The 12989-nt window shown below is 36.2% G+C and overlaps 1 protein-coding gene and 1 long non-coding RNA gene across 3 annotated transcripts in view; one reads left to right on the forward strand and one right to left on the reverse strand.

Moving 5' to 3' along the window:
• Nucleotides 1–12989, forward strand: part of LOC139110976 (uncharacterized) — a 24108-nt gene continuing 11119 nt past the window's right edge. Inside the window, exons 1-2 of the long non-coding RNA XR_011547129.1 lie at nt 1–299; nt 488–529. This is a non-coding gene — a long non-coding RNA (uncharacterized lncRNA). The remainder of the gene's footprint in view (nt 300–487; nt 530–12989) is intronic.
• On the reverse strand, nt 539–8937 carry LOC139110956 (protein hunchback-like). 2 transcript variants are annotated; one of them, XM_070670952.1, is made up of 5 exons: nt 8365–8937; nt 6769–6912; nt 5755–5993; nt 4326–5662; nt 539–1305 (listed from the first exon to the last, which is right to left on the reverse strand). In XM_070670952.1, exons 2-5 carry the CDS (start codon nt 6901–6903, stop codon nt 1190–1192), a joined length of 1827 nt encoding a protein of 608 aa, XP_070527053.1. In that variant the 5' UTR covers nt 6904–6912; nt 8365–8937; the 3' UTR covers nt 539–1189. The 2 variants fall into 2 exon arrangements, with proteins under 2 accessions (XP_070527053.1, XP_070527052.1); XM_070670951.1 differs by lacking the exon at nt 539–1305 and having other exon boundaries at nt 1335–5662.

Raw genomic sequence — 12989 nt, forward strand, 5'->3', positions numbered from 1 at the left:
TGATACTTAGTTCGCCATTAATGATTAATGATTAATCACCCTGAACTTTTATTCGGTTTCAGTTGAAGTTCGTGAGGAGAAGTCAAGTGCGTGTACGTCGCCGGCATTTAGTAAACGAACCGCAGCCGGTTCGTCGGTTTTTTTTCGGGAGTGTCGAACGTAGTCGCGCGTATTTATTTCAATATTCGGGATTTTCGCGAGTGTGTGTATGTGCAAGGAGGATCTAGGCCGACGTCCGACCGCCTGAGAGGAGGAGGAGGCCTCGGAAAGGCATCTTGCTTCAGCGGAACATCCCGAAGGTAAAAATTACTTTTTACTTTACACAGAATTACTAGCTTGGTCACTTTGCTAATAAATGTCTTTATTCTTAATTATTTTATTGAGAAAATAATTGAAGACGCTTATAAACTTTTTCTTTTTTTTCTTTTTTTATAGTACAAATTATTTTTAGCATATTTACATTTATATTTTTATTTTTGTGTTACAGAATCGTCATGGTTGCACAATTCCGCTGCTGCGCATCGAATCGGTAAGTCTGTAATATTTTTTTATTGCGATGAAACCTCTGCGTCTTTTTAATGTTAAATCGATAATTAAATCAGACTTTTCTGAAGTCAAAAATTGCACCTTAAATTTATTTAAAATTTATTTAAAATAGATTTATTAATAATTTGTTTAAAAAATATTAGACTAGACTTCTTAAAATATATTTTCCGTAAAAGACAATTTACATTTTTTTAATATATTAAATGTCGTACACAATCAATTAAATAAATAAATTAGCATTTGACTTTGAATATAAATATATTTTTAAATACACTTTGCTAATAAAACTCGATTGAAATATAAAACACTATAAATTTATTATAATACAGATATCTATATTTGATAGAATTAATCAATTACTTATGACACGGCAAGACGATCACAATGTCACACGAATATATACAGTACCAAAATTAATCCACGATAGTTCGTCATCTAAAAGTAATTATTTGCAATTTCTGCATAAGGTACCTTCCAGTTGTACTTACTTTTGAACACTTATTCTAAGTCACTCATACGAGAGAACTTTGGTCCGCTTTTGCATTTAATATCGATGGCTTTCTTTTTATTAAATCGAGATTTTCAATATTGACTCGTTCGAACATTGACTGACACGACTGGACGCACTTCGAAGACACTCTCGCTATTCCCATTTCATTTTCCCATTTCTCTTGAAGGGGAAATACGAGGTAGGCCACAATCGGCGTTGCACAGGAAACTGGTAGAGACTTGTTAAATAAGGCATACGGCATTTGGAATCTAAACAGGAAACGTTGAAAAATCTATTAAAAATACCGCATGTTATGCGTTTAATTTTATTGAAAGAAAATTATTTTAACACTTTATTCGATAATTGAAATTGCAATTGTAAATTAAATTTTTGTCTCTAATTTTTATTAAAAAGTTTAAGAAATTAATTTTGGCTATAATTATATTTCAAGCTTAGAATCAAATATTATTTATCGACAATACATTTTTATTTTTATACAACAATGAAACAAAATTAAAAATAATTGTTGGTTTTATATTCTTTGTTCTGTAATTAAAACAGTCTTGGGAAAAATTCGTTTTATGGCATCAATAACATTCAATTATAAGATTCTCAAAGTTTACGTGACGTTATTAGTATTTTTTAAACAATGCACAGAAATATTTAAGTTAATCGTTTAATTTATAATGAGCTCAAACTTTAGGAAAACGTTCACAAAAGAAAAAGATACAATATAAATAATTTTTTTTATATATATTAAATTATTTATTTTATTGAAATCTCTTTTTAACAAAACATATAGACATTACAATAAAAAAGAAAGTGTCTCAAGCGACAAAAATATAATTTGTAAATAATTATTTTTTATATGCGTATAATGCATGTTTCATCTATGTCTACCACATAAAGAAAACTGAAGTATGATTAAAAACAAACTGAAATCGAAAATTGTTTTAATAGTATAATATAATCCATCGTACATATAAACCGAAAATTATGATACACATTTTTGACATTAAATTTACAAATTTTATAAACTTTAATAGAACTTTGTCCATAAAAAAAAATAGTGCGATTACATTTTTAAATTAATGCAAAGTGGAAATTCTTCGGAATTGCAAGTTTAAGTACGATTATACGTATCCGATGCATTTGCCGAAAATCCTCAGCTGTAAAAGATTGAGATAATATTTGAAATTATTCTCGAAATCATTGATATACTTCGGTATGTCGATACGCGCATATGCATAAAGAACCAAAAATGCGTCAAAGGGGGTTACGTTACAATTTCTCTAAACGTTAATTTTTTTTTCACTTTTTTTTTTTTACAAACGCGATGTTCGGTCATGATCTTCATTTTCTATTACATCCCGATATATTGCGAGCAGCGGTATGAAATTATCGTTATGATAGTTTTACAGCGAGCCCGAATAATTCAAAATGTTCAAGTAATATAAGAAAATTAGTTCAAATGAAAGAAAGTATGAAAAATAATAGAAATTACTTTGCAATTCAACCATATTCGTTTCTCTGGTATTAAAATGTTAGGTACGGATATTAGAAATTATTTAAACCAATTACGTGGTTAAATACACGAAGAAAATTTTATATTAAGAATTAATACGTCGCCATAGTAACCGTTAACCATCAAGGAATTATAAGATTTTAATTACAGTAATTATATTTTAAGATTTTAATTTAGTGAATAAATAACAATTTATTATGTACGAAATTATAATTATTATAAATTAAATAATGTAGATAGCTAGTGCCTGTCGCAGCATTTAATTATAATTCCAAGACGGTTCACAACCACTATAACATAATAATTCCCAGCATAAAATTTTCTCTGTGCATGCGTATGCATTTCGCATCATTAAAATCAAAAATATAATTATAAAAAAAAGTCTTTTTTTTTTTTTAAAGCGGTTGAAATGCCTTTAGATAACTCACACATGCAATCTCATATTTGATGACGGGCATTGCTGCAAAAAGAAAAAAGAAAAAATAATAGTAAATAAAAAGAGATGCAGTAAGACTTAAAATCCACGCACGTGGCGTAGATTTTAAGTACTGCCGGATAACGAATCGAATGCTCGAAACAAGCGGCCAAAATAAAAATGAGACAGTATACAGAAAATAAAAGAAATTGAATAACCCAACCCAAAAGATAACGCAAAGTGCGAGAAAGATTTTTTACAGAAATTCGTTAGAGTTATTTCTTAAAAAAAAAAAAGAACCTGATACTTTTAACGAAGTAATATAGTAAAAATTAAATCGACCGAATTTAATTGTAACGCTTCTCTCGAATATCAGCAACCCGTACTAACGCGAGTCTTCACTCGGATTATTCTGAACTTAAAGAGAAAATAAGCATCAAGAGAAAGGGATACCAGCTCCTTTTTTCTTTCCTTGTCACTACTGAGCTCGAAACTTACGTCAAAATTAAATACGCGCTTATCGCAATTAAATACACTCCTCAAAATATTCTATAATATTTCTACATATATAATAATCTTTATCTCTTTCTCCCTCTCTCTCTCTCTCTTATTATCGTAATAAAAATATCAGTTAATTAAATAAGTTGGTAATAATTAATCTTCGGTATTTACCCGTTATAATTACCGACTAATAATTTAAATTGAAGCCATTACGGTCATAGAAACGTGCGGATTCGCTTCTCGACGTGACATTCACCCTTAGAAATTTACGAGTTTAATATCAAATAATATATGTTCGACATTTAGTATTTTCGAAAGAAAATTGACTAGATTAAAACACACCGATTTTTCTTTCCTCCCCCCTCTGCATCCCCCGGTCGCGACTAATCGTTGCTCTATGTTCAAACTAAGTCGGAAATAATTCTTTCCCGTGACATCATTCTATGGTTTTGTTTTCCAATAAAACGTGAGAAAAAAAAAAAATTAAATTTGAATCCTGATACAAATAGAAAGCAACTAATGTTTTATCCGAATGAGATGCAAGAAGAACGCTATCGTGTTCGGGGACTTGTGGTCGCAAAGGGCGCATATGAGCGGGTTCTTCGCGTTGTGGAAGCTCATGTGCATCACGTACATGATCTCGTGCGCAAATATAATATGACAATACTGGCAGACGAACTGCGAAGTGTACGCGTTCGCGTTAATCGGTCCGTTCTTCCGCAAATCGGACTGACTCTCCGTGGAAAGTGGCGGAGTACAAGGCTCCGCGTGCCCTCGATTCGCGTTACGTGCCTCGTCGCCGCTCTCGTTCGAAACGGGATACTCTAGCTTGGTTGCTTTGCGCTTACGTTTGTTGCGTCTCGTGGACGAGCGCGCGATCAGCTCCTGAAGCTGCGGCCGTCGCTCCGTCTTCGTCATCGACGACATGCTAAGGTCCAGCGGCTCGTCTGGAACGGTCTCGTCCTGCTCCGGCTTAGAGAAAAGCGTGAATATCGAAGTCTCGTCGGCCGTGGACGTTGAGGGCTCGTCGGCCGTGGATGTCGAGGGATCGTCGACCAGCATAGACGACTCCTCGGGGGACCTTACGCCGTAGAGAGAATCTCCGTTCGCAATGTCGGACGCCTTGATCATCTCCACGCTCGACTCCGGTTCCGAAGAGGACAGGATCTTCTGGGAATTTCGTATCAGCCGGAACACTCGGGCGAGCTCCTCGTCGTCTACGTCTCGACGGGTTTCTATGTCGCTCAGCAAGTGGCACAGCATGACGAACACCGGACTCGGTAACGGGGTATGGTCCTTAGCGCGTGGACTCGCGATCGGATTAACAATCGGACAGCTTCTCTCGTTCTCGCTTTCGGGCTTATTGAACGTCGTCACGTTCGCGACGACGTTGGATCGCGGCACCGGAATCCGAGCCGGCGACACTTTCCTCGGTGACAGCTGAATCGGCGACGGCACTTTCGGAGAGCCCGGCGAGCTTGAGATTCCCGACATCGTGGACGACATCGAAGTGGATAAAGTAGAGACCGGAAAGATAAAACCCGAGGTCGACGGCTTTTCCTCCGTAACGTCCGGTTTCTCTTCCGAGTACGGTTTCCGTCTAGGACCCCGCTTGTTTCCGTATACGTCAATGGTGGCCGACGGATTCGGCGTGCCGTCTGGATTCAGCATCGTGCCCGCCTCGTGCAGCGTATCCTTGAGGTGCTTCTTCATCGCGTTGCAGAACTTGGTTCTGTAGCTGCAGCTGCCGCAGTTGTACTGGTACACCTCCGAGTGCGTCTTCATGTGGCTGGTCAGCATGGACTTGCTCACGCACGTATACTCGCACTCGGTGCACGTAAACGCCTTGAAATCGTCGTGAGAACTGAACCAGTGGAACCTCATGTGATGCTTGAACGTCGTGGCGAACGGACACTTTACGCAGACGTAACCGGAGCAATCCTGGCGCACAAAGTGCTCGCGTAAGTGCAACCACAAGGACAGCTTCGTCGTCGCCATGAAGTCGCACTTGCTGCAGTACTTCGGCTTGGAGATCTTGGACCGCTTTTTGCCTTTGCCCTTGTCCACTTCATTACCGAAATCGGAGAGCTCTTCGTCAGCGTACCCGTTTAAGTGATAATTAATCTCGACGTATGAAGATTTGTTGAAGGTACAGTGAGCGATTATGTGGTCGACGTAATCCGTTCTAAAAAAAATAAAAAAATAAAAAAATTAATGCAACTCGAATAAAAACGAATTAACGAATTTATTGGAAAACAAAATATAAAAATATTGTACCTTTTTGTTGAGACGTAATTGGAACATAGTTTACATTTCCTATATAATTCTGTAGCATCCATGGACGATTCATTATCCGCCGGACTATCAATCGAACTGTATATCGATGTTAAACCGACATTTCCCGAAAACTTATTTGTTGAAGACTCTAATTTGAATGCCGCTGGAAATGCGCTTGAAAACAAATAGCTGGGCGAGAAACTGAAATTGTTATTCGTTTCTTCCGCCGTTTGTTCGTTCTGCAAAAAAAAAATATAATAAAGACTAAAAAAAAAGTCCCTTTGCAAAAAGAAATTAATATACAATCGAATTAAAATTAAAAAAATTTGGGTGGGAATTTATTATTAATTATTATTAATAATATTAATAATAATAATAATTTTTATTTATCTATTTTCTCTCTGTCGTTGTAGAAGAAGTCCGCAATATATCCCGCAAGAGAAGTAAATATTCTGTATTCTAATAATTTATCTATTTACTATTTTTACGTGTTTAAAAAAAAAAATTTTTTTAATAATTAAAATTTAAAAAAAGAACAAATCAGTAGGACAAAAATGAATATTAAAAGCCATGCAAAAGCGCATATAAATTCGCAAAAGCGGATAAATAATTTTAGCAGTCAAAGGGTTAGCCAAAGAATAATCGACTGGACGAACCTTAGACCCGTTTTAAAACTTAAAGAATTAACAAAATAGATTAAATTTTTTCTTTCTATTTACGTGATTATTCGTCGATCTTAGAACCGGCATTCTTACATCTGCTCGCGATATAATATACATACATTTCGCGTATATTTAGCGAGATACAATACGAACGGCAGGTACAAAGGAAAATGCGCTCTCGGACCCGAAGGGCTTCGGTATCGATGCGACTTCCATCGCATTTCCACGCCATTTTGTTGAGCATAAAGGGGAAAGGGTCTAGAAAATGAATAAAGTGCACGATGCGTATTGCAGGGGGATGGTAAAAGAGAGAGATGGGGCTCGATCGGAGAGGGGTTGTGCGATTACTCACCGCGTTTCTATCACCCCAAGCAGGCGTGGTTGGCGAAAGGAAGGGACACCGATCCTCCTTGACGGTAGTCTGTTGTAGTGGATGATGTTGTTGATTCGAATCGTGTCCCAGAGATTCTTTCTCACATCCTTCCATTTTGGCGGCCTTCAAAATACGAAAAAGCGTCAATCGCGTTGTAAATAAGAACGTATACCTACAAAATTGCTACTCTGCTATTTTAAACGTACAAAAACGGTTAACAAATTTAATTATATTCGTAAATGAATTGAGGTTTTTTTTCTATTTTGTTTTATAAATTCTTTTTGCTTCTTTCTTTGAAACTTCGTATGCCAGATCAAGTAAAAAAAAAAAAAAAAGAAGAAGCATGATTTATGTATTTTTTTTCATCACTTATCCTAACTAGTCAGAATTACTTATTTAACTGGAGCAGATCCGTAGGGTAGCATTGTAAAATGTTTAAAACAAGACGTCCTACTGCGTTATACTCTGAGGAGAATCTCATTTAAATCGGGTTTCAGTCAGTTGTACCTGACTTGACTTAACTTTTGGCCATACATAAAAAATGACAGCTCGAAAGTCCTGTCAAAAAAACCTTACACGGGTTGAATAAATTACTCCTTTTTTTTTTTTTTTTTTTTTGTAGAAAGAAAGTATTTCAATTATTAGAATAATAGTGATGCAATAAAATGTAAAACAATCCTCATTTTAACGTGGCATGAAAAATATGTATTTGTTCATTTGATAAGTATTTATATTTAATATTGTTTGTTAAAAAATATATTTTTTACAGTCATACTTAAAAAAAGAAGTACATTTTTTGCAAGTAAATTGTAAACGCTAGCTGACGAAAACTTTTATCGGGATAATCAATTATTTTGATACTTTCCGCGTGCGTGCGTGTGAAATTCCGAGGAAATAGCATTATTCCCTAAAGGTCAGAACGACGTTAATGGTATTTCAAAATTCCAATCGAAAGTACGCCAAGATCAAAATAATAAATAAAAACGATAGACCAACAAAGACCGTACACTTGAAATTTCAATTGATATACATTGCAATAGAATAGAATAGAGCCCGCATAGCGTGGAACATTCATGAAAAATCACTGAGAAAATGAATATAAATTTATAATTAAAAAAATTGCGAATTCGACAATGTTTAATGCAAAAAGTTGATGCAATCGGATAATCTCATTTAAAAATAAATAGAATAACATTTTTATAAATTGTAAAAAAAAAAAAAAATAGAAAACAAATATAATAAATTTTGCCTTAAATTCGAACAAAATTAATACAAAAACAGCTGACCAGTCTCTAGATTTACCGTGAAATAGTTGAAAACTTTGTGCCTCTTCTCTCTCTTTAAATAAAAGAAAAAAAACTGTTCAATAAGTAGATATTAAATTTCTATAGAAAAACTAATTAAAATAAAATAAAAATTATTGTATTTGCATGTGACATTATTACGCCTGTCAAGTTGAGTGATAATTTTCGTTTTCTACCCTATTTCGGCATTCTTTATCGTTCTTTCTTTAGCTTTAAAAACTTCAAGCGTATTATATTTTTTTATTACATTATTATCTTTTGTACTACGTACCTTTGAAAGAATTCCTATTCAGCACTGCTAAAGCCACCACGTAACGTACATGTTACCGCCGTATATATCTCGTCGCCTTCCAAAAGGATCTCCTCCGGTTCTTCAAACGTTCCGTTTTTTAATATCCTTTTTATTGCCTCAATATACAAACGATAAATTACGGTTAATCAAACGCACAGATAGTCTTGATAAATCCAATATTAATGACCCCGAGTACGATCTCGACGCCGAGCGGACGTCGAGGTGGACGCTGAACCGGCTTCGCGACTTTGCGGCGATGCAAATACGGGACGTCATGTGCGACAACTCGGGCGATCGGTACCGTAAGTCATCCCGGGGATCAGGAATTCCAACTGTGTGCGAGCGGACGCGAAAAAATTCGGGATATCTCGGGAGAGCGATAACCGAACGAAATCGAAGTGAACGAACACTGACTTCGAAGCCCAAACCGGTAGATCCCATCGTAGGGCGTACCCTCTCTCCCGGGGCCGTCTGCCCAATAGCAAGGACCTTTACGATTTTTCGCAGCCCCTATTCCCTACCCTGACTCACGTCTCTCGCAAACACCTTTTAGTGGCAAAAACTTGCCAATGAAAGTTTCTTTCGGAAGCTGAAAAAAAAAAAAAAAAAAACGCAAACCCGTTATGCGTTCCGGCATTCCCGATATACTGTTACGAACCCGTTAGCTTTCAACCCTTCTGTCACATAAATATTGCTTTACCGTACGATTTTTTTCCTAATAGTTTTAAATCGCAGCGCAAGCCTATAGCTCGCTCCGTGAAACAAAAAATTGCGGCGCGACGTTATCGTGAATAAAATTAAAAATTAATAGGCGGAATAAGCGTGTTCTCCCGTAGTGGCAATTAGAACTTTCGTCGACAAGTACCGAGTCAGAGTTTAGTTGATTGTTTTAAATTTTCTTATTTGCTTTCAATTAATTCGATCTGCTGTCAGAGAAACGTAAAACTCACAGGGCACACCATCGCGCTATTATTCGGAGATTCTTTTTCCGGCGAGCGCAGTCTGTTTTCTTTCCAATGCGGACAGCTTGCACCCTTTCCCCGATTCTGAAAACGAAGGAAGAAACTCCTATTAAAACGTGATATTTTAAAACGTAAGCTTTTTCTATAATAAGAACACTACAATCTGCAGGAGGTACGCGAACAAATATGCATTGCAATAAATAAAGAAAGTAGGTAAATAAAAAATCTTGAGAAAAATTATTAGGAAAAAACCCCCGCAGGTATAATTATGATTATTCCTTTAAGTTTTAGGTGACGTGTAAATGTGTTATTGAAGGAAATATTATCTTTTAGCCAAATGGTTTGTTTTCTGAACCCATTTTTATGTCTGTTACTCCTTTTACGTTCTTATTTTAGTACGACACCTTGCAATGATTTAAAGGTCTTTTCAAATTTGAACAAATTACGATATTTAAGTGCAATTCTCGTTTTAAATAATTATTCTATTTGATCTTGGATTATTTTCCGGAGAAAGCTGTTTAACCTTTTTTTTTTTTATGCAGCTTGACGCGTGTTTAATATTTTGAAGGCGGGCCAGGTAGTTATTTTTTCATTTATCTTTCAACCGAGAAAGTGAAAAATGATATACTACTACGAAACTCTTTCTCTCAAGTATGTTTTGCACTCGATGAGTTCGGATAGCATTCAAAATCGAAATTTATTTCATTATTTCATTTTTTGTTTGGTCATCTGAAATTGAAAGAAATAACCGTAACAATATTTCACGTTTCTTTAATTTTTTTATACGGCTAAACAAAAAAATCTACTTCAACGGTATCTTTTTTTTTTTTTTTTTATAAATGCAGAAAAATGACGAAAGGATCTTATGGGCCTGTTTTTTTTTTTTTTTCCTTTTCTTTTCTTTTTGTTTCTTTTGTAAAAATTTATGTAATGTAAAAATTCTGTTTATGCCGTATTTGATTGCATTGTATTTTTAATTTAATATTAACTTTTTTAATTTTATTATTAAAATATAATATATCTATGAAAGTGCACGACGCACAACGGATAACTCATAAATTATAATTTTTCTTTAAACACTTATAATATTTTCGAACAGCAACAGCTTGTCTCAACCTCAGTCGTGATTTCGAACTTTTACACAACAAAGTGCCGTCTTTTTCTTTGATATAATATGTGTAAAATTAAAAAGTAAGTTCGTACAATTTTTTTCCCTTTCGGCAAAATCCTTTGCGCAAATTCTTTTAAAAATAGAGTATTGTGATCTTCCAAACTTTAATGTGACCGTCATTAACTTCCTTTAGAAATATGCAGAACTGGAACACGTAACAAAATTTACGACAAGCGGCATAGATCTTTTTTCCTCAACATTACTCTTTTTTTTTTTTTTCCTCCATTGATTTGCAAGGCCACGTATTGTTCAAGTCAAAACACGGATTGCTAAATGAAAAATTACTTTTTTTTTTTTTCAATTCATCATAGTACGCAGATTTCGCTGTAATTTTTCCCGGAGAAATTCTGTCAAGCCTAATGTACCTAATCAACGAAAATAAATAGCAAGATTTCTTAGTTTCATATAAAATATTTTTGTATAGAATTTTTCTTTTTAATTATTTAGATATCATAAAATCGTAGCCGTGGCTGAGTGCAATTACATTCTTTTCTCTGTGCACGTGATTTTCCTCAAAAAATAAAATCTTAAAAAGTAAAAAGAAGCAGAAGACCTAAAAGGAGAAACAGATCTTGCTCTATGTCACCGCATTTTGAATTATGTCCCGCACAGTAGTGAAAGTACTAATGCGAAAGTGTCAATTGTTACACTTTTCCTAACAATCGCCACTTCTGCATTTGTACATGGAAGCGATATATTTGTGTCAGTTATGGGTTAAATTGAAAAATGTTCTCTGCAAGTACCGACGCCGGAGTCTCTTGTGTCGGCTTCATAAAGGTACTACCGCTACGCGTGACCCCTTTTTTAAACTCAGGTAATATTGCTTGCCGCATTGTCTTTTAGACTAGACGCACAACACTTGGCGTATGAATGGCGAACACGAGTTGTCATCAGCTGTCTAATTTTATTAATCAAACCTAAGGTCAAGATTCTTTTGTTTCCCTTTCTCTATCAATTTCTCCCGATTAATTATATTTTTTTTTATTAATTAAAACTTCTTTAAATTCTCGATATCGGGGATGCGATCCGTGACGCGCGCGCGACTTGCCGGGACGTTGCGAGGGCTCGGGGTATCTTGATTTGTGAACGTTTGCGACCGTTGCGACGAAAAATTCGACCGAATTCAGAGAAAACGATATTCTTGATGTTTTTCGGGGAGCAGTAAAGGGGAGGAGGGCATCGATGATCGGCGACCAGCCATCGTGCAGGCTGCAGCGCGCAAATGGTGCCCCTGTCTGAGGACAAACAACTGACAGCTGACCCACGCTCGTGCTGGATTGACCATACTTATGGTTCATCTGCTGACGCTGCGGACTTTGCGGCGCGCGTCCGTTCCGCGCGAGAGTTTTTAACGTGGACCAACCTCGCCGCGTCGCCCTTTTCCCCGGTATTCTAACGGACTTTAGTCGCTTTAATAAGGGCTCGTTATAGCGGAAAAGAATGGAGCGTTCTATGTCCGAACATTTGTTTGATTCCCTATCATAAAAAAGAGAGAGAGAGAGAGAGAAATAAAGAAAAAGATTTTAATGTTACGTATACGTAACACAAATCATGAACCGCGTAAATATTTAATTCACAACTTATTTTTATAAAAAAAAAAAAAATTACATCTAACTTTTTATAATATTACATAACATTAATAATTTATAAAACTCATATGCGAGTTTTTTATTTTTATATTTAACAGCGATACAAGTTAATCAACGCCGATAAATTATCTTAACAATTTCCTGTCGTCGGCGTTCGGTTTCGATAGTCACTTTGTTAAAGGAATGAAAAATTTTGGGCGGGAAAGAAAGCACAAGAGAGATCGCGATAAACTTCAAAAAATAGAAACCCAGAGAAAATGAAAGAGAGAGAGAGAGACGCGAATTTAACCCAAGTGACAATTTAGCCAGGCCCTCAACTGCTTCGAGATTTTTTCTCCTGACCCCTGTCACCCTCTCCCTCCCTCGTTGCCCTCATCTTTCGCCATCCGGGGCCAGTATTCTGCACGGATTGAAGAGCTCTCGTGGTTGATTCATTCTTTTTCGTTATATCCACAATTCCCCGCTTTCTCCCTTTTTTTCCCCCCCTCGCCCCCTCTTCCTTTTCGCGGTCCACGACCTTTTCTTCCCTTACCTGGCTTTTTATACCGGTGTGGAAAAGTCCGGGAGGGTTACGCACCCTCTCTCTGTCTTTCTCTCCTTCGACCGATTCCTGCGCTTTTTGTGAGCGCGTGCCGCGTTCGGTCTCATACATACATAATAAACGCACATGTGGATGGCTAGCAAAGGGCGCGCAAACGGGACGAGAGCCCTACAAGATCGACGAGATGTTAACAGAAAAAAAAAAAATCTCCCGAAAAAAAAAGAAAAAAAAAAGGTGAAAGAAAAGTGTCGAAAGTCGCATGGTGCGTCGGACGCAACAGGTTTATAAAAAAATTCTCGATACTCGGATCACGTGTACCTCGCGGAGTCAAGGGAAGGTGC

The sequence above is a fragment of the Cardiocondyla obscurior genome, linkage group LG22, assembly GCF_019399895.1.
Source record: "Cardiocondyla obscurior isolate alpha-2009 linkage group LG22, Cobs3.1, whole genome shotgun sequence".
Classification (NCBI taxonomy): Eukaryota; Metazoa; Arthropoda; class Insecta; order Hymenoptera; family Formicidae; genus Cardiocondyla; species Cardiocondyla obscurior.